The 25,641-nt window shown below is 33.8% G+C and overlaps 3 protein-coding genes across 3 annotated transcripts; 2 read left to right on the forward strand and 1 right to left on the reverse strand.

The window, feature by feature from the left end:
• Window positions 1-681: 681 nt before the first annotated feature.
• HELRODRAFT_171419 (hypothetical protein) lies at window positions 682-6,732 on the forward strand (the record flags this gene model as incomplete). Its single annotated transcript, XM_009018136.1, has 8 exons — window positions 682-793; window positions 1,560-1,675; window positions 2,731-2,904; window positions 3,253-3,378; window positions 4,517-4,712; window positions 4,850-4,932; window positions 6,022-6,129; window positions 6,523-6,732. 8 exons carry the CDS (start codon window positions 682-684, stop codon window positions 6,730-6,732), a joined length of 1,125 nt encoding a protein of 374 aa, XP_009016384.1.
• An 839-nt stretch (window positions 6,733-7,571) lies between these two features.
• On the forward strand, window positions 7,572-8,222 carry HELRODRAFT_77491 (hypothetical protein; the record flags this gene model as incomplete). Its single annotated transcript, XM_009018137.1, has 1 exon — window positions 7,572-8,222. A coding segment is annotated over one exon (651 nt), but the record flags the coding sequence as incomplete, so codon positions are not given.
• A 2,375-nt stretch (window positions 8,223-10,597) lies between these two features.
• HELRODRAFT_111152 (hypothetical protein) lies at window positions 10,598-24,905 on the reverse strand (the record flags this gene model as incomplete). The annotated part of the gene is made up of 11 exons (XM_009018138.1): window positions 10,598-10,924; window positions 11,015-11,369; window positions 11,474-11,681; window positions 11,868-11,955; window positions 12,555-12,726; window positions 13,810-13,953; window positions 18,831-19,040; window positions 19,211-19,443; window positions 22,772-22,858; window positions 23,570-23,812; window positions 24,260-24,905. 11 exons carry the CDS (start codon window positions 24,903-24,905, stop codon window positions 10,791-10,793), a joined length of 2,520 nt encoding a protein of 839 aa, XP_009016386.1. The 3' UTR covers window positions 10,598-10,790.
• Window positions 24,906-25,641: the final 736 nt, after the last annotated feature.

Here is a 25,641-nt window from a genome sequence, read left to right on the forward strand (position 1 = left end):
CGTTTACATTCTTTTGGAAATTTTGACGAAAGCCAAAAATAATCCCTTTTCAATATAAATATCAAAGTCTAAACCATGTTAATTTCATTTTTTCTATTAACTTTTTTTATTATTTATTAATATTTTTAATACAAACGAATTTCAACGTTTTAATTATTTATGACCATGAAAGTATAGGCAGATATTGTCACTTCTGTTTTCTAGACCACGAATACAATTGGTTTTTATATTTGCAGAATATACTTATTTTAATTGAACAAAACTTCAAAAAGCAGTTTAAATAATTATATTTCACCATATTTTAAATTTGAATGTGATATTAAGGTACTTAGAAAAACTATGGGCGGGCGTTTTATCAGCACACACATACGCACGCACATATGCACACACACAGATATATATATATATATATATATATATATATATATATATATATATATATATATACACAAATATATACGTTTGTAAAAATATCTACAACAGTTTTGAGATTAACAACCGTTGGCTGTGAGCGCTGATTTTAGTGGGGCTGTTCAATTTAAATATTTTCTGATAGACAGCAATAAGAATTTTTAATATATCAATTGATTGATCATATGTTATGATTAGTTTTTGCAGAATTTCTGTTCAACTAACTTTTTGATGGGATGTGGCATAAGTTTTTGCGAAGAAGGTAACGGAATGAAAGGCAGACAGAACAAAGTGAACAATAACTCCTTACAAAATCAAATCTTCCTCAAGATCGGAAGTCAGATCAACTGCAACTTCACTCCATTCATTATGTTTATATTCGGTAAGTTAATTTGACCGTCTATTGCTCTTCATTAAATTAGTTTTTCATGTTCAAGAATATCTAAATGAATGAGTTCAGATGAAAAGTAATTGAACATATACGTAATATACATAGTTGGTTATATAATAAATATATTAATTAATTAATTAATTAACGAATGAGTGAATGGTCGAATGAACGAACGAACCAAAGAACAAACAAAAGAATGAATGAATGAATGAATGAATGAATGAATGAATGAATGAATGAATGAATGAGAATGAATGAATGAATGAATGAATGAATGAATGAATGAATGAATGAGAATGAATGAATGAATGAATGAATGAATGAATGAATGAATGAATGAATGAATGAATGAATGAATGAATGAATGAATGAATGAATGAATGAATGAATGAATGAATGAAAGAACGAACGATTGAACAAACGAACGAACGAACGAACGAATCAATCAATCAATCAATCAATCAATCAATATCAATCAATCAATCAATCAATCAATCAATCAATCAATCAATTAATGAATCAATGAATCAATGAACGAACGAACGAACTAATTAATTTAAATAAATATATATATATCAAGAAATATAATATATATACTAATGAAAAGAAGAGAGAAATTTTAGTTATATATCGTGTAATATGATAAAAGTGGTTATAAGATCACGGACAAGATCATTCAACAAATACTGATGCTGGAATTTGCGATGTTTGAAATAACGCCAGGCTTAATTACCTCAAACAACAAACGAACAAACAGGTGGGCCAGGATCAAATAAAGGACTCATAGTCAACAATTTGGTCAGCTGCTTCGATTTTAACTACATCTCCAGTGAAGAGACATTTCTGGACGCTGAAAGTGAAAAATTTGTTGAGGTATGTTGTTTATTACTACAAATAAGCTCAAATTTTTATTTTTAAGTTTCGATTAGTTGAGACTTTTCGAAGTGGGTCGTAGGTGGCATTTTAATGTTTTTAAATGAATTAAAATGTTCAATCTAGCTTTTAAACGATTGTATTTTACTATAAAGGTTTATTGAGCGGCTCAACGAGTTGATTTCTGAATCATACTGTTAAATCAACTGGTGGTGAATTATAAATCTTGGCTTGAACAGTTGAAAACATTTTAACCTCAAAACAAAATGTTTTGAGCCGAAGATACGCAAAATCTTCATGCTATTCTGATCTCTCTTAATCTACTTGCGAGTAAAGGAGACGTAAAATAGATGTCAGGTTAAATCTTTTCTGCGCTAACAAACCTATCAACAAGACCTCAAGTTGATTCTTTTTTTAAGATAACATTGTGTTATAAGGTCTTTGATGAAGGCATTAAACGTAATTTTTCCAGGATCAAAACTAAGCCAAGAACCTCAAGGTCAACAACAGACTCCTAGAAATTCTTTACCCAATTTTTAGCTTTCTAAAAATTTAGTTTCACTTTGTTTGCTTATGCTCAATGTTCCACCGTGCAATTGAATTTGAATTTATAACCCGATGGCTTATTCATTGAATTTAACTGAGACGAAGCCGTTCGTGTGTACGTTGTCAGCATATAAATGACTGCAAAGGTGAACATTTCAATTGTCCGTGAAATAGAAAATTTAAAAAGAGTATCTAAAAATCGACTATAGGATGCACTGCATACCATCCTATGTTGGTGTAGCAGATTCTTTATTTCTATTTTCTATTCTCTTTATCTATTTTCAATTATGAGATGAAACTTTCATACATTCATTATATTTTCACTTTTTATAATAGCGTGCAATTATATGAATCCTCTTAAAACATTTTCAACAAGCAAGCGGCATGCTATTATTATTGTTACCGTTTCACATGGCATCTTGCAAAAGTATCAGCATCATTTTTTTCATCCAGTTTTTTAAAATAATAACTTTATAAACGTTATTACAATTTGTTACAACTTATTTCAGTCAGCCGACAATTTTTTAATTGCTGATTGGCTGATGTCCAAATTGAAGGAAGAAATAATGAAAGACAGAAGCCTTCGATACTTGGTCGATCTTGTTCCAAATAAGAAACCCTACTTGAGTAATCAACTGAAGAGGAAGGAATTTGTCAACTATTTGTTTGATTTTGAATTAGAAGTTGGTACAAACGTATTTTTTTAAATTTCTGAACGAAATGTTTTCATAAATTGTTCAAAGTTGTTCTCTCGGTAGTTGAAATTCCCTGGGTTTCCATAAAGATCACTCTCTATTTTTACATCTTTTCTAAAAACGCAAATACTTTTTCGATTAATTTTTCATAGAATTGCTTTCAAAATATGTTTCGTTCAAAAATGTTATGAACAAAAATAAAAGGCTGTCGTATCGTTAATTTACACATTCAACTGTGTCTCGTATTCGTGCAGTGTGAATGTTGTGTGTATTGGATGGGATTTATATCGATAATGAATGCAATATGAAGTTACCGATATTTTTCTGTCTTAACAGTTACCGATAAGTTGTGGCTTAAACTTATCGGTTCACAATGAAAATGTTACAACAAAAAAGAAGGCAACAAAAACCCATTCAACATCGGGTAACAAAGGAGATGAGGCTGATATTCTACGGATGCAGGTGCGCTGAACATTAGTTCACTTTTAAATAATTCTTACTTATCAGCTAAATTTTTTTACATATTTTATTTTGATTATGCCAAAGTTTTTCAAAAACAGTTTTAATTAATGTTTAGTCAACAAGATGCCTTTATCCAAATTACATAAAATGAAGCACGGTAATTAATGGTTACTTGTGTATCTTCTTTCGTTCTTTATAATGCACTTCAGATATACGCAGAACTGCTTACATGTTATACTAGGCTCGTATTTAAACTTTCGTATTTAAACTTTCGTTCCCCAAAGGCTGTAGCATCCACACCTCACGAAATACACACGTGTTTTGTACAGCCTACTAGCACAAGCACCGCATCCTACGCGCATGGCATCTGTTTTGGATAGACAGTATTCGAACTTGGCTATCGCGTATAACGGCGCGAGACATGACACTCTTACCGACTGAGCTAACTCGCCGACCATATCAAATAATATCAAACTACTTTTTTTACAACAAAAACCATTTTGCTAAAAAACTATTTGATTTGTCGATAAATATTTGTTAACACCTGTTAAATAGAACAACATTATTTTCAATGAGAAAGGTTACAAAATACGTGTAACTTAATTTCAGCCTTTTTTTAAATAATTTTTAAGCATCAGTTCGAGAAAGAAAAAAAGCTCAAGTGTTGCTTGTGTTAAATTCTAAAAAATTTGTCTAAATTTGAGATCCCATTATTTATCGATACATTTACGGTAACGCTGATATTTGAATTAAATCCAACAACTTTTTAAAATGTTCACTTTTATTATATCGTTATTTCTCGTTATTAAGCATACCGTTTCGTTTCGTTTCCTTCGATAAAAATTAATAACTGGAGGTAGATGCATGGAGGTCGCATCCACCGTCAACCAACCACTAATTGTGTAAGCTACATCAATGCAATAGTCATTCAACCTTTTATGAGCAAACATTTCTTGGGAGTTGGGGCTTAAAAAGTTTAACATCAATAAAAGTAATTGTTGATCAATCAAGCAATTTCAAGTAGAACAACCACGACGATTGCGTTTTCGGGTGTAAATCGGCATTTAAATTTAACAAAAATTAAAAAATTCAATTAGCAAAAGATTAATAAGCGCTGAATGAAAAACAATTAAAACAGAAGCGATCAGCTCAATACGAACAGGGTGTGAAGAATATGGTGGAATATTTTGACACCTTGAACAAACTCATCACAATGGACGTTCCCTGGACTTCACGCAACTTGGCGGACGTCTGGACCAAACTGCACGACATCCTCTGCCAGTTCAACATACAACCAAAAAAGAGTGTCGATTCAGTGTTCATTTTCACATTAGGTTGTTTCAATGGTCATCATGAATTAAATAATTTTTCTCCGTGCCACTGAAATGATGATGGTTATAATTATAAATCGCACTAGACATATTCAATTAGATCTGAGCATTTTACGTTGAACTAAATTTTTAATTTGTAGGCGATCAAATAACGCCAGAAAATAATTTGATGAAGTCACAGCTGATCGATCTCTCTGCAGACGTTACCAACGACACCACCATTGTCAGTACTTTCATAATTGCTTTCTAATTTTAGTAACATAGTTCACTGATTCCTTTAGTTTACATCACACGTATGTATGCACTACATACGTGTGCACAATATATATATATATATATATATATATATGTGTGTGTGTGTGTGTGTGTGTGTGTGTGTGTGTGTGTGTGTGTGTGTGTGTATGGATATATATAGTAGATATGTATGTGTAAGTATGTATGGATATAAAAAGTAGATATTTATGTGTATATATACAAGACAGTAGCTTGGGGGTGCTGCAGCCCCCTAGCTACTGTCTTGTATTGCATGTTAAAATGCGTGCAAATATAATTGCATGAACGTTTATTTTAATTCCTACACACATAAGCATGTGAGTTTACTTGAATGCCTACAATGTAAAAACTATCCCTCTAAAAGAATACCGAAGCTATCATGTTAACCCTAGAAAATTGTTAAATAATTGAGGAAAGTTAAAAAGATATTACGATTTAATAATTTTTTAGAACTTTTTCCAGTTTTTTACGTTTTCCTTGATTTTAATTTTAAAAAAAGTATTCCGACAGTCCCCCCGAAAAATAATCCTGGCTATAGTCTTGTATATATATTTGGAAAAGACTAATTTATACACTGCTTGATGAAATCTACTGAACTTTTAGCGTCTGATAATTTGTTGTTGATGAATTGATATTTATCGAAAGCTAAAAATGTGTGTGTGTGTGTGAATGATTGAATAAAAGGAAAAAGAAGAATTGTGTTGACAGGATATATAAATGTTTCAAATTAGCACCTTGGAAGAATTGACCCTTATTCACCTGGTTCGAAAGCAAATACATTCCTGCTTGTCATGCGTTTTGTGACTTTTACATTGCTTTTGGTTCGTAGCAAAACTGAACAAATGCCACATCTCTGTTGGCCAGCATCATCAGAACAAACAATCACCATGCGGCTAAACCAAAAAGTTTAAATTAAAACTAATGCAATTTTGTTAATTTTTCATTTTTAACCGTGAATAAAAACGACTGAAACGCTTGAACATTTTGGACATCAGGTTGTTGGCCATTAGCATGATGTATGAACGATTTTTAATGGCAGGATAGCTGGCTAGAAGCTGTTATAAAAAGAGTCGATACAAGTTTCAATTCCAGTGGTATTTTCATCATAAACATTCCTGCCACAATTTATGATCACAGAAGATACAAAGTTAGTTATTGCAACAATTGGCATTTCCCCATTGTTTAAATAACTTACCTATATAATTACCGAAATATTAATCTCATAATTATTGGGCAAACTGCAAAAACAGAAAAATTTGTACCCGTTTTTTCTTGCCAATTAGTATCAATAAAACTTTCGAAAAATATTTCAAATTGACTACGAATTATTATTATTATTTTTTTATGTTTATAATTGATTATTATTTAGAATGATTATGAATATTGATTATGAATTATAAAAGCCTATGCTTAATCATTAGAAATTTTAAAAAAATCCACCAAGCGATTCCATGACGCTTTTGCAAATATCAACGTTTGGAATTTTCATAAATTTTCTTTCTTAGTTTGAAAAAAAAGTTAATTTTCAACTCATTTACAGATAGTTGAAAATTTGAAGCCTAAAAATGTCTGCTTCAGAGAATCGAATGCCCTACACGGCCTGCTGCACAACATTCTTCCCAACTTCACCTACAAAGCTGTCACAACGCTGGAAAACGAAACTTGGGTTTTTCCCCTTCGCTTGGACAACAAATTTTGCTCACATATCACTAATAAATTAACATCAATAAGAAAGTGTTCTTCGTCTTAAAAACAACTATGAAAGTTATTCAATGTTTCTGATAATAAAAATGTTACATTGCTAATACCTTTAATTTCGTAAAAGTTGATTTCAAACCTATTTGGTGCGTAAAGCAGGATTGTTAATTTTTAAACGTTTTTAAATTTGATTTATGAGATGAGATCAAGCTATTTCGTTCGTTACAATATACGGGAAGATAACGTAAAAGTTAATGGTGTGCTGTCTGGCTTTGCGTTACATCGACCGGCTTTAAATCTCCTTAATTTTATTTTAATTAAAAAAAAATCATTCATGGATGCATAAGTGATCAAATTTTCAAGTACCCTTAAGGCCTTAATTATATACAAAAATTCTAAGTAAAAAACTTCAATTATGAATTTAGTTAGAGCAACAATTAAAAATTATAACAAATTTGTGCTCTCCCTATCTATTCATTAACCGTACTCATAATAAATTAATTAAATTAAGTTTAAACAAAATACTGTCTGTAGATATATACAACTATTTTACTGTATCAGTGGCGGATCTAAACAACTTTGGTGGAAGAGGGCCGAAATTTTGAAAATGTTCAAATTAAAAAAAAAATTAAATAGTTTCTAAGGTATATAACCATTAAACTGCCTCAGGGGTGGATCTAGACAACTTTGACGGAGGTGGAGGCCAAAATGTTAAAAATACTCAAATTTTTTCGGGGGACCAAGATTTGTTGTTGCGTGGCTTAAATTATACAATTATAGAAACTTACATGTAAATTTTTATAATCGTAGAAACTTGTATGTAAATTTTTCTCGTGAAACTCCTTATTCGTTAATTTTTACGGTTTGTGCAAAGAACACCAGCCAACAATTTGGAATGAGAGGTCACTGTGGCAAGCTGGAACATATGCAATGCGGAAAAAAGAGCTTGAAAGGTTTAGATATGAAGTGGTTGGTTTGTGTGAAGTTAGATGGACAGTAAGTGGAGAATTTGAGAAAGGAAAACTGTTATGGTCAGGCACAGAAACCGAGCATATTCATGGAGTTGGAATGATTCTTGGAAAGAAAGCAAGAAGAGCATTAACTGAATACAATCCCGTAAATGACAGGTTGATGTATGCCAGATTCAAAGGATATCCAAGAGATATTATTGTGATAGTTGCTTATGCTCCAGCAACAAATCATTCGGATGATGAAGTTGAAACGTTCTACGAACAACTGGAACAAACATTGAAAACATTACCAAAGAAAAATGTTAAGATCGTTGTTGGGGACTGGAATGCTAAAATTGGAAGTGACAACATTGGATTTGAAGAAGTTATGGGAAAATACGGTGTAGGAGATAGAAATGATAGAGGAGAAAGGTTACTAGAGTTTGTGAAGGACCGACGATTGTATGTCACAAACACAAAGAGGCAAAACAACAACAAATGTACTTGGGAGTCACCAGACGGAAAAACAATGAACATGATAGGTTTAATACTGATAGAACAGAAATGGGTGAAATTTGTCACCCAATGTTGAGCTTTCCCAAGTGCAGAAATTGGATCAGATCATCGCCTTGTCTTATGCAACGTCACCAGCTTAAAATAGGAAAAAGCATTAGGAAAGTGAGATACAACACAGAAATGATAAAGCAAAAGATAGAGGATATCAAAAATAAAATCGAACATGAATTGGACTCAGCAGCCAATTACGATATGAAAACAAGAGTTAACAACCTAGAAAAAATTTTCAAAGCAGCAGGTGAAAGTTGTAAAATCAAAACGAGCAAAATAAAACCGTGGATAAGCGATGAAACATAGAACCTTTTAGAAGAAAGAAGAAGTTTGAAAATGACAAAAAGACAGAGTGAATAAAATAAGATAAAATACAAAGAAGTCTGCCAAAAAATAAAAAAGAGTGCTAGAGCAGATAAAAGGAGATGGATTAATGGTAAATGTGATAAGGTAGAGACGATGATTGGGCAAAACAAGACAAGAGAGGCGTACCAGCTGGTTAAACAGTTAAAAGGAAAACAGAAAAATATGTCAAGGATTATTAAAGATAAAAACGGAAACATCCTAACAGATTAAGTAAAAAGATTAAAGATAGATGGACTGAATATATTAAAGACTTATTCACAGACAAGAACACATACAAAAAAGAAACGCTTGAAATTCGAAAAGCAGAAAAATAATCAATGAAGAAAGTGTAATAACGAGGAAAGAAATTACAAGAGCAATAAGTAAAATGAAGAACAACAAAAGTACAGGGAAGGATGGTATTCCGATAGAACTGATAAGAGCAGGAGGACAAGTTGTGTGTAAAGAAATTCGCATAATCTGTCAAAAAATTTGGGAAAGTGGAAAGTGGCCAGAAAAATGGTGCAAGTCAGTTCTGGTTATGCTGCCGAAAAAGGGAGACCAAAAAGACTATAATAATTACAGATGAATTGCACTAATTTTGCACATATGCAAGATCATGCTGACCATCATAAAAGAACAACTGGAAAAGGTCATAGAGCAACATCTGCATGAAGAACAAGCAGGCCTTAGAAAAGACAGAAGCACGATCCAACAAATTCTGATGTTGAGACTGCTGATGGAGGACGCAAAAAATAGCGGTCAGACAATTTACCATTGCTTTGTTGATTTTAAGAAAACGCTTGATTCTGTCCGGCATGAAGGTTTGTGGGCACCATTAGAAAGTATTGGGACATCAGAAAAGCTGGTCAAAGTACTGAAAGGACTTTATGAAGAATCAAAAATGTCGGTAATAATAAGAACAGAACTTGGGGATTGGATAAAGGCAGACATTGGAAGCAGACAGGGCGATCCAATATCACCAATACTATTCATAGCATTGCTAGAAAGAGCAATGGAAAAATGGAAAATTCGGAATTGGGTGGAATTGACATAGGAAAGAGAACTGTTAAAAACCTCAAGTTTGCAGACGATATAGACCTTCTAGCTTCTAGTGAAGAAGGTCTACAGAAACTAATTGAATTAACACATGTTGGTGGAAAAGATCACGGGTTGCATATCAACAAAAACAAAACGAAGGTGATGATTACGGGAAAAGGCAGAAACAATGCAGAATTTAAGATAGTATCAGAAAAACTCGAACATGTAGACCGGTTTGTGCATCTTGGCAGTCTTATAACCTGTGACAACAACTGCACCAAAGAAATTGACAGAAGGATAGCAATAGCCCATGAAATGTTCGCATCATTGATGGAAATATGGAAAAGTGGAAATATATCTATAAAAACAAAGTTGAGAATGATAGAATCTTGTGTTTTTCCGAACTTGCTCTATGCATGTGAGACATGGACAATAAAGAAAAGAAAGAAAGACAGATTGGAAGCATTTGAGATGAAGTGTTACCGAAATTTGTTGAGAATCAGTTGGAGGCAGAAATTAAAGAATGAAACCATCAGAAATTAACTTGGAAGACAGAAAAGTGTATATGACAAAGCCAGAGAAAGGAAATTGAGATTTTTTGGACACATTTGATTAAGATGGTACTAATGAGGAAAAGAGATTGGAAGAAAAAAATTGGTAGACCTGCAAAGAAATGGATAGATGACATTACTGAATGGACTGGTGTTGGTATTCTGAATTCAATAAAACTGGCCAAAGATAGAAAAGGTTTTTGGAAAGAAAAAAGGAAAAATAAAAGTAAAAAGCATGCTTAGATGTACACCATCGGCCTTGACGGTCCCCCGATGGACAAAGGAGGATCATTGATTGATTGATCGACCAGCCAACAAACTAAACAAATTTTCCCTTGCCCCTTTTAATTTAATATTTGCCTCTTCATTAACATTCATTAAACATATTAGGCAAACCGCACTAATAAATGTGTGATGCAAATGATCACCTACTAAATAATTAAAAAAATTTTGAGAGGTCAATATGCTATTATTCGAATGTTATTAAATAATGTTTCTACAGAAAAAATAACTGAAAAATGAACAAAAGCGATTAATGTGAACACATTTTAACAAAGCATCCGTTCATTTTGGCAGGATTGAATAATGCTACAATCTCAGCGGTCGATTCACGAGAACGAAGAACAAATAGAAGGTGGTTAGGGAGGTAGTTTTTATTACGGTTTTGCGATGGAATGAATGTGGTTGATGAGTTGCTCGCACAAATAACTGTTTCGATGTTTGTACCTGACATCAGCAGCCAACTTCAACAGTCGATCTGGATCCAGCGTGCACGATTTCTGCAAGGTATCTGAAGATATTTGAAAAAATTAACTTCTAAACTTTACATTTCAAATTATAGACACATATCATAGAAAGCTGCATAGTTATAAGCACTCACTATAAATAGCTGTTTGAACGTCAACGTTGTGATCATCGAGGTGTACGAGAAGTCCTTTGTAAATTTCTTCCAAATGAGCTCCGTAAAGAGGTACGTTATAAGAAGGCAAGAGGCAAGACATGTAAGAGGCGAAAGTGTCGGCAGCCGCTATTCTCACTTCATCATTGCTGTCATCCAATCTCTTCAGCAAATCAGGGTACATGTTGTACAGGATGTTATCTTCAGGCACCTCTACCGTGGCGATGTTGAATAAACGTGTCAACAAGTTGCATGTTGTCAATCTCGTGGCTTTGCTGTCATCTTCTAACAAACTCTTCAACTGTGAAATCAAGTTCTTGTTCGTAAATTCCTGCAGCTGTCAAGGTGGAAAACAAACGACATGTACATAAAAAAATAATTAATTTTTGAATGTTAAAAAAAATGTTTTTGCAAATACAACATAAAAACAAAGCCACCAACCAAGTCCCTATCAACAATTTCAGAGGAAAGGATGATCCATAGACAAAGAACAGCCGATGATCTGATGACTTCAGAAGTCCTACCGACACTCCAGGCACAATTTGGCAGGACCATCTTCTCAACAACATCTACCAATCTTCCTCTCGATTGTTTGCTGGTTGTTTGTTGAATGCTTAGTGTTGAGATGAGTGTGTAGCTTTTATTCTGTCTCACTCAATTTTAATATACATATATATTCAATTAAAATGTTCACTCGGTTTGATGGTTTACAAAATGTTACGAAAAGTTAAGAAACAAATTCAATTACATAATATGAAAAGTTAAAATATCTAACTCTTGGACAACAAAAATTTCTTTATGGTGGCTGAATAGATGTGACAGAAGAGCCAGGAACCTGTGTCTGACCATATGGTTCTTAGATGGTTCCAAATTATTTTTGAAAATTACCAACACACCGTCCATATCTGACTTGATCGAAGACCCTGAATTCAAAATCAAAAAAGAAGACAGGCGTTAATTTAGAGCTCCAAAAGATGGGATAAACAAAAATAATTAAGTAGATAGAAAGAAATGTCGCAAGTGGAAAGGCAGGATTCACAAATATTTGCACAACATGGTGAGTGAAGGAGAATGTAACAACTTGCAGACTCTATGAAATGGTGACAAAAAAATGTGCATCCAACTATAAAAAAATTTTCAATCTGCAATTACGATTAGGTTTGTGATCAATAAACAACTGGGCAAAACATAAAATAATATTACATCAAAGAGTGCTAAATATGCCCAGTAAAAAATAATCAATTTAAATGTTAGAATACATAAAAAGTATTTGTATGCCCTCAACTTCACGATTTATATTAAAATTATATTTAAAGTAATAAAACATACCGGCGATTAACATTTGATGCAGGCTTTAAAAATCAAACAATGCAAATCGGTAATAAATTACTTTTTGGTTGAATAAAACCTAAGTTTTGTGATAGCAACTTTATTAGAAAATTCAAAAAGATGAATATCTATTCATCACATCAATAAAATGTATTTAAATGAAATTAGAAGAAAATAATCTGAAAACTAACACTACCTGCTGAGTTTATAAAAGTTTCAAAGAGAAGCAATTCAGGTGAATGTTGTGTCCAGTCTCGCGAAAGTGGAATCATTTGCTCTATGAAGGTACGTGCGTGTTTCGTCATCAGTTCGTCTCTTGCGCACATGCCTTCGATTTTGTATAACACGTCTATGCAACCTTCAACCTGAAGACAATTAATTTATGATTATGATTATGATTATAATTATTATTATTATTATTGTTATTAAAATTATCAACTAAGATTTTCAAAAGAATATACAAATGTAAAAAAAACTACAGCTGTCCAACAGACAAACAAATCGAAACGCTATATAAATCCAATAGTTAATCAACATCGTTGTTTATTATCACGGGGTAAATAAGAATGTTTTCAACATCTTCTGGAACCTGACAACATCTAAAGCCGGGTCTGGCAAGTCTTTGGGAAGAATGTATTGATGTAATTTTCAAATTCAAATTTTTGTTTAGCCGATTAAAAGATTGATTAGGAGACCAAAAAAGAAAAATAATTCCTGCGTCAGAACACTGTGCTTCATAAATAACTGTGATTTTTATAAAAATGCTTCTCCGTTAGAATTATATAAAAAAAATACAACGAATGGATGAATGAATTAATTAATTAACTAATGAACGAATGAATGAATGAAAACTAATTAAGATTATAATAAAATATAATAAAAGAGTAAATCAAAATATAATAACAGAGTGTAAAAAGTTTAAGATATCCAAATATAATAAGTACATTTATATTTACTATAACATGTCATGTAATTCTACGGTTGTAATAATTATTTTAATTATTAGCACACACACACACACACACACACACATCAGCACATATCCATCCACACACGATCAAACACACTTACATGCATACATTCACAATTTACATACACAAGAATACGTACACATACACTTTTACAACACTTACCAACACACACACACACACATTCACACCTGCTTTTGAGCAATACACACACTCACACATAGTGTACGTTATTTACACACTAGAAATGAATATTTAAATAATGTTCTTCTCAGACCGAATGCAATGAATTTAACCGGTAAATTTAAATCAATAGTGTTTTACACAATTAAATATTTTTTAAATTTATTTTTAATCAGATGTGAAATTTTTATGTTCTTTTATTTTCTAAACTAGACAATTCCCGCCTAACACGATTGAAAAGATCTGCGTCTGTTTGGTAATTCATAATAATATGATATAAAAAAAATAAAAAATTACCTGGGCGGCCAGTTGTTGTGATCTGTGAAGAGCTAATAAATTCAATAACAAAAACAGCAGTTCATAGCCGATGGACTGACATCTGTCCGGTACGGTGTGCAACATTGAATGGACGCACATCAGCAGAGATGTTTGCATTTTGTGCTGTTTAGTTAAGCGTTCAAATATTCAAAACACAAATATTTCAATTTTCAGTTTATTGAATTGTACGTAATAAACTCGTGTTTCAAATTTTTAATTATTTCGAAAATGTAAAATTATTTTAAAATGCTCAATCATAACAAGCCTGCTGTCATGTTCCTGGGAAACAGCTAAAAAAGTTTAAAATCGCTGGCATTTCTTTTCCAGTACAAAACAGCGTCAAACAATCAACTAATCAATCTTCGTTTTGCGTCCAGAGACCCGGTTTCCCGAGGTAGGACGTTGTTTTCTTTGCCATCAACTTTTTGCGCCAAATTAGACGATCAGTTGTATCCATTTCATTTAATTTAGAGCTTTCATGTCTTGCTCGATTGTTTGCGACCAAGACTTCTTTGGACGGCCTTTGGGACGTGTGCCAGGTACTTCAACATCTGCAAGAGAAGTTATGGCACTGTTTCCACTTCGTTTGACATGACCAAACCACCGCAGACGGTGTTGCCGGCATTCGTCCTTTATATCATCTAAACCAGCACGACGCAGGATTTCGGTAGATTTGATGTGGTCCTTCAGAATAATTCGTTGCATCCATCGGAGCATTTTCATGTCGGTTCGTTGAAGTTGTTGTTCCAGTTTGGTTGTCATTGGCCATGTTTCTGCACCATATAACAACACCGGACGTATCACAGATTTATAAAGTCTTGATTGTAGTGGTAGTGGGATGTCACGCCGCAACAGTATAGAAGCAAGGAGATGCCATTTATTCCAGGCCGCACATATGCGTGCTCGAACGGCAGCTTCAGCTGTTCCAGTACAATCCAGAACATCCCCTAGATATTGAAACGATGTGACTTTCTCTACCTTAATGGCTTCAAAAACAGTGCTATTTCGAATTTGTTGTTGTGGATTGATGCAGCAGGACAAACAAAATTGGACACTTTAGAAAAGTACCAATTATTTTTGAACAACGTTTGTGACACCACTGGTTACACTGCTGACACTTGATTGAATTGTTACCAACACCAGCTTTACAAACTGAACAGGGCCATCGTCCAGTAGCTGTGGATTGGATGGGTTCAAAAGTGTTCATTGCTTTGGTTTTGCTGATGTTGACTTTGAATCCATGATCGGCGAGTCTGGTGTTCCATTCTTCAAACATCAGTGCTGCATTCTGCTCAGACGGGGCTGTTAAAACAATATCATCAGCATATACTAGATTCCAAATGTCACCAGTGCGTATCGGTTTTGTGATTTCTTCCATCACAGTTATAAATAACAGTGGACTGAGAATCGAGCCTTGGTGAACTCCAACGCCGATGTCAAATGCATCTGTGTTTCCAAACGTTGTGCTGACAAGAGTCTTAGTATTCGTATACATTTCCATCACAAGTCCAACAAGATATTCTGGAATGAATTGTCGACGTAAACTCCACCTGATTGCTTCACGGGGAACTCGATCAAATGCTTTTTCAAGGTCTACAAAAATTTGTGATAGTTGTTGATGCTTTGCGAGGTACTTCTCTTGCAGTTGCCGACGAATGTGAATTGCATCAATTGTTGATTTCCCAGCTAGAAAACCAAATTGATAATTTCCGATTGTAATGCACGACGTTAATCTTCTCTCAATGATTTTTTCGACAATTTTCAGGGAGTGTTCTAACAGACGTATACCCCGATATGATGAACAGTTCAATGGATCACCTTTGCCTTTGTATAGCGGGACTGTCATGCTATAGTTTTATTCAGTCGGCATTGAGCAATTTCTCCAGATTTCACGGCAAAGTTGTAGTAACGTTTGGATACCTGCAGTACCAGATGCTTTGATAATGTCATTTGTGAGTCCAGAGGGCCCTGCTGCCTTTCCATCCTTCATAGCTTTCAGAGCTTCTGTAAGCTCCTCTACAGTGATGTCTGGAATCGGACCTTCGATGGGTGGAGCATCAAAGTTAACATTGATGAGATTTGTTTCGTTTAACAGACGATTGAAGTATTTTCTCCACTGTAACTTGATCTCATCTTGTTCAAGAACCATCTCATTTTTGTCGTTTTTGATACATGAGGCACCAACTATGTCTTTTTTCGTACGCTTTCCTTGTTTTGCTATACGATACAGAGATTTCATTTGTTCACCTTTGCTTTTAGTGAGCCACTCTCTGCACTGATCTGTCCGTGCCAGTGCAACTTGACCTCTTGCATAGTTGTTCTTCCCACGGAAAATTTTATGGTCATCTACAGACTTTGATTTTTGCCATTGCTTGTATGCAACTTTCTTTTCAGCTATTGCATTTTGTACACTGTCATTCCACCACCAAGTGTCACGTTCATGCTGACGTTTTGTACCAGTTTTCCCACAAACTGTAGTTGCAGCGTTTATCAAAACTGTTTTGTATGTACTCCAATCTGTACTGGCTTGCGATTGGTGGTCTAACTGTGTGGCGACAATCTGTTGAAATTTTTCTCGATGAATATTGTTTTTCAGCTTCCATGTTTTGATTCTCCGAGGCATTTGTTTAGACTTATGTTTTGACAGTTCGACAACCAGGTCTGCCACAAGGAGTCTATGTTGGGCGACACATGATTCGCCAGTTATAACTTTGACGTTTTTGAACAGCCTTTGGTGTGGTTGCTTGACAGCGAAGAAATCAATTTGCGTAGCTGATGGTCCACTTTTGTATGTTATGAGATGTTCCAACCTCTTTCTAAAATATGTGTTCAGTAAACAAAACCTAGGACTTTCAGCAAACTCAAGGATGCGGTTGCCATCTTCATTCCGTTTTCCATAGCCAAAACCGCCATGTACGTTGTCAAAACCATCTGTTTTCTCTCCAACGTGGCCATTGAGATCGCCTCCAATCAGGATTGTTTCAGATTTTGGTATTGTTGAGATGGTGTCAGAGAATGCAGACCAGAAGTCATTTTTCATCTCTTCTGATTCGCCTGTCTGTGGTGTGTATGCAGAAAAAATAATCATTGTTTGCTTTTCTATGCGAAGCTTGATCCACATGAGACGAGAATTAATCCTTTTAATATCCAGTACTTCTTGGGCTAGCAGTTCTCTGACAAAAATTCCAACACCATTTTTGGCCGTCTTTTGACCATTCCAGAATAGTTTATATTTTTCTTTGTCTGAGTTGACATGACAGACACCATTCGATTTCCATCGGGTTTCCTGAAAGCAGCAGATGTCAATCCTTCTGTGCTCGAGCATTTCTGCGATTGCCAGTCAGTGATCCAACATTGAGCGTTTCAAGTCTAAGTACCATAGAGGGGCCATTCTGAATTTTTTTGAATTTTTAACCTCAATTTTTGAATTTTTTTAATGTCTAAGCGTCAAACACTTAGACATTATTTTTGATCCTTCCCTTTCTTTTAACTTCCAAGTTTTAGCCACCACAAATACTTGCCACTATATCATCCGGTCCATTCCTCGCATTCGACATCATCTCTTCGTCACTAGATCCTGTTTTGTTTTTTCTCTCCTCAAATACTGCAGTTCCTACTTGGTCGGTGGGCTCATGAAGCTCATTTCTCCCCTTCAACGAGTGTGAGATAAATTAGCCAAACTAGTTCTTGACGTGTTCTATCTCCCATCTAGCTCAATAATCTCTCAACAACTTCAATAATCAAACTGAACTGGCGTCCCATTCACTGATGTATTACTTTCAATTTTGCAGTTACCTTTTCTTTATAACCTCTTGCATCTTAGAGACGTCGCCATCATCGTCACCATATTTATTCAGAATCAAAAAATAATTCATATCAACCTATCACAAAATTTTCTCCGGTTAACCTTTCTTTTTTATGAGAAAAAACTGCTTAGAAGTGAGGTGTTGAAATGTAAAAACAAACATCGTTAGATGAAAAATGTAGTAAAATAAGAAACGTTTGAAAATGAGAGATGTTGGAAAGTGAAAGATGAAAGGTGTTGGAAAATGAGAGATGTTGGAAAGTGAAAGATGGAAAGTGTTGGAGAATAGGAGATGCTGGAAAAAGAAAAACGTTGACGAGTGAGAGATTTTGAAAGATGAAAAATTTTCGGAGATAGAAAATGTTGGAAAATGAGATGATGCCCGAAAGTGAGAATATTGAAAAATGAGATATGTTGGAAGATGAAAAATGTTGGAGATGAGAGAAGTGGGAAGGTGAGATATGTTGACAAATAAAAATTGTTAGATAATGAAAAATGTTGGAAAATGAAAAATGTTGGAAAATGAAAAATGTTAGAAAATGAAAAATTTATAGGTAGCCAGTGCAAGAGAACGAGATGTGGAGATATATGAGAAAAGAAAGAGACAGCAGAGAGCAGCAGAGTTAAAAGCTTTATTTAAAGGATAGAGTGTACAATCAGAAGACCATAGTAGAGCGAGTTACAATAATCAATCCTAGATAAGACTAACGAAATGACAAAAAAGAAAAAAGATGAGAGAGATGTTGGAAAGTGAGAGATAAAAGATATTGCATGATGGATGATGTTGGAAATGGAGATGTTGGAAGTTGAAAGACCTTGGAAGATGGGAAATGTTAGAAAACGAAAGCTGTTAAAAAAAGACTTTTTAAAATTTATTTAAAATGAAGGCTTATGATTTTTGTCAACCACACCTGAACAAATGTGTGTGCAGTCCTTTATTTTAAATACGGTATATAGTTCAAAAAATAACTTTTATTTAAATAGTATATATTTTTTCATTAGCTATTAGTTAATTTTTGTACAATCGAATATTTATGACCGTGATTATGATTGCGAATATTTAAGATTGTAATTTAATAGTAAAATTTGTATTATTTATTTGAATTTATTTGAAACTTTTATACAAGGTATTGGTCAATTAGCATTCACTGTTCACATGTCCAGAGAACAAAATTTAATAAAACTTGATACCTACATCTGCCACCTGACAAATTCCACGCTCCAGAAGTGTTTTAACTATTTCTGCCAAGTGGTTTCCAAGTTGGAGCGATGAAGAGCCCCGAATGACGTGTGCAAGTATTAAAACTGAGCCCGACGATTGCAACAGCATAATATTCTGAATCACCACTTTACACCAAACATGGGCTGGCACATAATAACCGATAAGTTCTGAGCACTTCATTATCTTGCAGGCATGAAAATTTGTTAAAAAATTAGTATACAAATTTATAGAACTATAACGTCATTATTATTATTAATCAAAACATCTTGAAAAATAACGTTATCAATACACATCATAAATCCGATTATAAAAATGAGAGATGTAAAATACAAAATCAGAAAAAAAATATTAACATATTCGACAACCAGTCCATTTTCGTCCATGCAACCTTTGTACAAAGTTTCCAATGTTTTATCCAAATGTTGTGTCACATTATCTTCCTCGTTGATTAATAGTGTATATAACAATTGAGAAGCTTTTATCCTAGTTGGTGCTACCCAATCACCAATGTCCCCGATGATGGCAGGTAGTATTTTAGAATAATGTAAATACACTAGTTGTCTACAGCCTAAATTTGGTCGAATTACTTGAAGAAAATTAAAAAATTTTAGATGTAAACAAAAATAAACTATTAATAAAAAAACTGCTAACTAATATATCAAGCTGTGCAAAAATCTTTAAAAACAAATTTATCTACCACTTAAATATTGGCAAAAAAATTAATTATAAAAAAAAAACAAATTCCATCAATGTTAACTTTGACGCTCCACCCATCGAAGGTCCGATTCCAGACATCACTGTAGAGAAGCTTACAGAAGCTCTGAAAGCTATGAAGGATGGATTGGCAGCAGGGCCCTCTGGACTCACAAATGACATTATCAAAGCAACTGGTACTGCAGGTATCCAAACGTTACTACAACTTTGCCGTGAAATCTGGAGAAATTGCTCAATGCCGACTGAATAAAACTATAGCATGACAGTCCTGCTATACAAAGGCAAAGGTGATCCATTGAACTGTTCATCATATCGGGGTATACGTCTGTTAGAACACTCCCTGAAAATTGTCGAAAAAATCATTGAGAGAAGATTAGCGTCGTGCATTACAATCGGAAATTATCAATTTGGTTTTCTAGCTGGGAAATCAACAATTGATGCAATTCACATTCGTCGGCAACTGCAAGAGAAGTAATTCGCAAAGCATCAACATCAATCACAAATTTTTGTAGACCTTGAAAAAGCATTTGATCGAGTTCCCCGTGAAGCAATCAGGTGGAGTCTACGTCGACAATTCATTCCAGAATATCTTGTTGGACTTGTGATGGAAATGTATACGAATACTAAGACTCTTGTCAGCACAACGTTTGGAAACACAGATGCATTTGACATCGGCGTTGGAGTTCACCAAGGCTCGATTCTCAGTCCACTATTATTTATAACTGTGATGGAAGAAATCACAAAACCGATACGCTCTGGTGACATTTGGAATCTAGTATATACTGATGAAATCGTTTTAACAGCCCCGTCTGAGCAGAATGCTGCACAGATGTTTGAAGAATGGAACACCAGACTCGCCGATCATGGATTCAAAGTCAACATCAGCAAAACCAAAGCAATGAACACTGGTGAACCCATCCAATCCACAACTACTGGACGATGGCCCTGTTCAGTTTGTAAAGCTGGTGTAGGTAACAATTCAATCAAAAGTCAGCAGTGTAACCAGTGGTGTCACAAACGTTGTTCAAAAATAATTGGTACTTTTCTAAAGTGTCCAATTTTGTTTGTCCTGCTTGCATCAATCCACAACAACAAATTCGAAATAGCACTGTTTTTGAAGCCATTAAGGTAGAGAAAGTCACATCGTTTCAATATCTAGGGGATGTTCTGGATTGTACTGGAACAGCTGAAGCTGCCGTTCGAGCACGCATATGTGCGGCCTGGAATAAATGGCATCTCCTTGCTTCTATACTGTTGCGGCGTGACATCCCACTACCACTACAATCAAGACTTTATAAATCTGTGATACGTCCGGTGTTGTTATATGGTGCAGAAACATGGCCAATGACAACCAAACTGGAACAACAACTTCAACGAACCGACATGAAAATGCTCCGATGGATGCAACGAATTATTCTGAAGGACCACATCAAATCTACCGAAATCCTGCGTCGTGCTGGTTTAAATGATATAAAGGACGAATGCCGGCAACACCGTCTGCGGTGGTTTGGTCATGTCAAGCAAAGTGGAAACAGTGCCATAACTTCTCTTGCAGATGTTGAAGTACCTGGCACACGTCCCAAAAGCCGTCCAAAGAAGTCCTGGTCGCAAACAATCGAGCAAGACATGAAAGCTCTAAATTTAAATGAAATGGATACAACTGATCGTCTAATTTGGCGCAAAAAGTTGATGGCAAAGAAAACAACGTCCTACCTCGGGAAACCGGGTCTCTGGACGCAAAACGAAGATTGATATTGACATATTGGCAAAAACGTTACCAATTTCATCTTTTAAGTACATGAAAATTTATGTTATTAACAACAAAACTTATATAAAAAAATGAATACATAAATAATAAGCTTTCGCGAATTTCAAACTTTTAGAAAATTTTAAATATTTTACAAAATAATTGAAAGTAGATATTTCTATTCATCTTTTCTTTTTCATAATTTTTTTCATATTTTTCTATTTATTTTATAATGCTTAATCTTTCATTTAACAAACTAAAACAGATATTAGCAACTGTCAGTGAACTAAACACAACAGTTAAACTTAAACTAACAAACCCTAAGATACTACTTGCCATCACAGTTTGCGTTTAAGTTTCGCGTCTACGATGTTTTGATGACCTGGATTGGTACAAACTTAGACACCATTGATGTAGTAAAAACTTGGCTGTTAATGCCTATCAGCAGTTGTTTGTTAGAAAATCTATCACTTTCTTATAAGTCAGGCGGCATAAATTTAGATTGCTCACGAATTTTGCCAAATTACTAAGAATGAAATTACCTGAAATCAAACGGCAATGTTGAACTAAAATGCTTGTGAATAGAGTCCTACAACAATTATATAAAAATTGACAATTTACTTCTTGAGTCAAGATATAAAACGCAATCAACTTGGTAACAATTTTGAAATCTATGAAGGACTATATTTTCGCAAGCCCCTATAGAGGTACCGTTCGAATTTGTCAGGAACAGCCTAATTCAGCAGCTTCCTACAAATGCCAATCTGTTCAGATGGGAAAAGTCGACTACTGCACTTGGTCCGCTTTGCAGCGATTTGAAAACCAACAAATATTTTTTATCCAACCGCAGCTCGGTGGCGGAGTTGTAGAGGTTAGGAATAAAATTTTTAAAATAACCATAGAAAAATTACAATCCTATGCAGAACCAAATTTCGATGGGCTGGTATAAGATCCGCCCGCTGTCCCGTCCCTTCAAATCATTACATACTGACATAAAAACATTGGAACTAACCGTTTGACATAAATTCAACTTTTCAATTCAAGACAATGAAAAATTTCGAAATATTCTAATAACCTCCATAACAACTCGCTTGATGATTTACAATGTTCAACAATAATAATTAACACTTTTAAAATCTGTACGCTAGGTATTTTGTTTCCATCTATTGCTAACCAATAATCTCATTAAATCAGTAATATAGTCATCTGATGCTGTTTATTGTGGTACCTGCTCGTTTTTGCATTATGATATTTAATTTGTTCTGTTTTATTCAATATAGAAAATTGTACCATTTATGTAATGTACCACCAACAATATGGTTATCATTTTCAACATAAACAACAAATAAAATCTATAACATTAAAAATATTAGCATCTATATTATCTCGGCACAATATAACAGTAGAAAGGAAAACAATTTTCAAACAAACCTCTTAAAACTGAACTACTAACTATTTGGCGGAAAGTGGTCGGGTTGCGGTTTGACGAAGTCCATCTTATCTTTCAATTCATTTTCATTCTCAAGTTCATACTTTTTACCTTGAAAACAATTTAAAAACAATTTATATAGCTGATAGGTGTGTCAGAAGCTGATGAATAGAATAAAAAAGTCCGACCCATAATGGATGGAGACTATAAACGAGGATTGATTGGTTGATTATACAGCTGATACAAAATAATTATTTAAACTCTTGACTGTACGCTCCTGCCACACATACCATACAAACAAATATCTCTCACACATCCTAAGAACTATTTCAACATTCATACTTCTCATAAGCTGATAAAGTTTTAATGAATCGCCGCCAAAACTTTTTCAATCAAAAATTTATTTGCAAAATTTCATAAAATTGTTACTATTTAATTTTGAAAACTCTACACATCATTTTTAAAAAATATTTCTTAATGCATGTTTTGCAGGTGTCCTCATCAAATTCTACAGAAAATGTATGAAGCATATGGCATAGGCATCGTATTTCGAGCAGTTTGTCCTATAAGCTTCATTCAATACATCTCTTAGCGAACCTTGTTTATCAAACCAGTCTCTCTATAAATTTTTCTAAAAGTACCCATAAAACTTCATCAACATAAACGTTTCTCAGTTTGTCAGCTAGATAATTTTCTGCAATTCATTTTAATTTTATTCATTTTTAAAAAATGAAGAACTAATAAAACAAAAATTATCACAAAAAAACTTCATATAAATTTGAAAAAAATTGAATAATTGTTTTTACTAATGAAGCAACTAACCAACATCTGACCATAAACAGTCAGCTTCTTCCCTAATCTCCAGCACATCATCGGTCATTCCACTCAACAGTAATGGAATTAATTTGTGATGGAAAGAGTATCTGTCGACAAGATTCAGCAGCCAGTCACCAACCACTTTGATCACTTCCAACCTTACAACTGCCACAGGGTCAAACAATCTTTGAGCCAAATGAGAAATAACATCATTAACAAGCTTGTTGTTGCTATTCTGAATCACAGTGCCTGATTTTTTATAGTGAAATGTTATGTTCAATTTTTAAAGTGAATTAATGATGCTATCTATAAATGTAACAGTTTGAAGTATATACATAAAGAAATTGTTAAAATATAAAATTTTCTAAGACTTTAAGTTTATTTTTAAATTGTAGCATGAAAAAGGTTTTTGTTGGTTTGGTGTTTGGTGTAGCAATTTTCTATTAAAATAATAATTCACTTTTTCCTAATAGTTATAAAAGTATATGACTAATTTTGTACTAAAAAATTTTTTTTATAAGTTTGTATAACAAATTTCAATATAAAAAAATTATCATACATGTAAAGCAAAATGTGGTCTTGAATGTTTTCATTTGAATTAAAAAATAATTTAAAAAAAATTAATGAATAAATGCTGCAGAATAGTAGATACATCGACGTCACAAATATCTCAAATAAATGACAACAGCACAAAACTACCCAGAGCTTTAATCACAGCAACTCGAATTTTTGAATGTTGGTGAGTGATAGTTATTGACAAAGGTTTTATCAATGGTTCCGAGTGTGAATAGAACTGACTCGAAACTGTTTCAGCAAGAGAAGAAACACATTCGCAGCTTGCTTTTTTAACTTCTGGATAAGTATCAATAATTGTTTGTTCTAATATTTTTATTATATCTCCAGTATATGGAGCAACGTTCTTTTTGCAGCTGTGAATGACTAATATTAACATTTTAACAAGCCGGAGTCTGATTTCTTCTGAGTTTTCAACAACTTCACTCTGAGCTAAACGTTTGATCATAATTGGAAATATGTACTGCAGTAATTCTTCAGGTTCTGGCATCGTTTCCAAACCTTGCACCACGATCGAAATGGCAATTTCTCTGCACTTTTCTATTGGATCGTTGAAAACCCTCAAAATGGGACTGATGAAAGAATTCTCGGACAAAATTAATTGAAGTTCGCCGGAAGATAACTGATCACCAAGCGACGAATCTTGACCGACATAGAGACGGTCCTTTATTTCCTCCAACGCTTTTTTGCGGACGTTTCGATTGTCTTCAGCCAAACAATTTAAATGTCGTTGTACTGTTTTATTGAATTCAAAAACTCTTGAACTCATTATTTTATTCAAAAACGATTCACAAAATTCTTGAATTAGCAAAACTTGAGCACTTAGAATAGATTGATTGAATAAAGAACGTCCGTCTCCTTTGGTGATAATTTTGCTAGTTAAAAGTGAAAAAAGCAAGGTTTGGCTAACCGGCATTTTGGCTTATTAGCTTTCATAGCTTATTGTATTGACATTTTTACAAAAATAATTAGTTATAAAAAAATTTTGTTTGAAAAAAATAAATTATTTATTTTGAAACTATTTATATTAATTTTAAAATAAAATTTCAAGTTTTTTGTCAATTGTTTACGGAATAATTTATTAGTAGCTTACAAACTTGGAAAAACTTAAAATAGCTTAACTAAAATAACAACACTTGGGTCTTGATGGCAATTTGTAAAATGTATTATGTAAAAGAAATTTCAAGTAACCAAAAAAATATTACTAAATTAAACTAAAGTAAAAGTAAAAATAAAAACACTTTAAACGTATCTCTGAAATAATAACTAAAAGTAGGTGGGTGGGTGGGTGGGTGGGTGGATGGATGGATGGATGGATGGATGGATGGATGGATGGATGGATGGATGGATGGATGGATGGATGGATGGATGGATGGATGGATGGATGGATGGATGGATGGATGGATGGATGGATGAATGGATGGATGGATGGATGGATGGATGGATGGATGGATGGATGGATGGATGGATGGATGGATGGATGGATGGATGAATGAATGAATGAA

Source organism: Helobdella robusta (genome assembly GCF_000326865.2).
Source record: "Helobdella robusta unplaced genomic scaffold HELROscaffold_20, whole genome shotgun sequence".
NCBI classification, from domain to species: Eukaryota; Metazoa; Annelida; class Clitellata; order Rhynchobdellida; family Glossiphoniidae; genus Helobdella; species Helobdella robusta.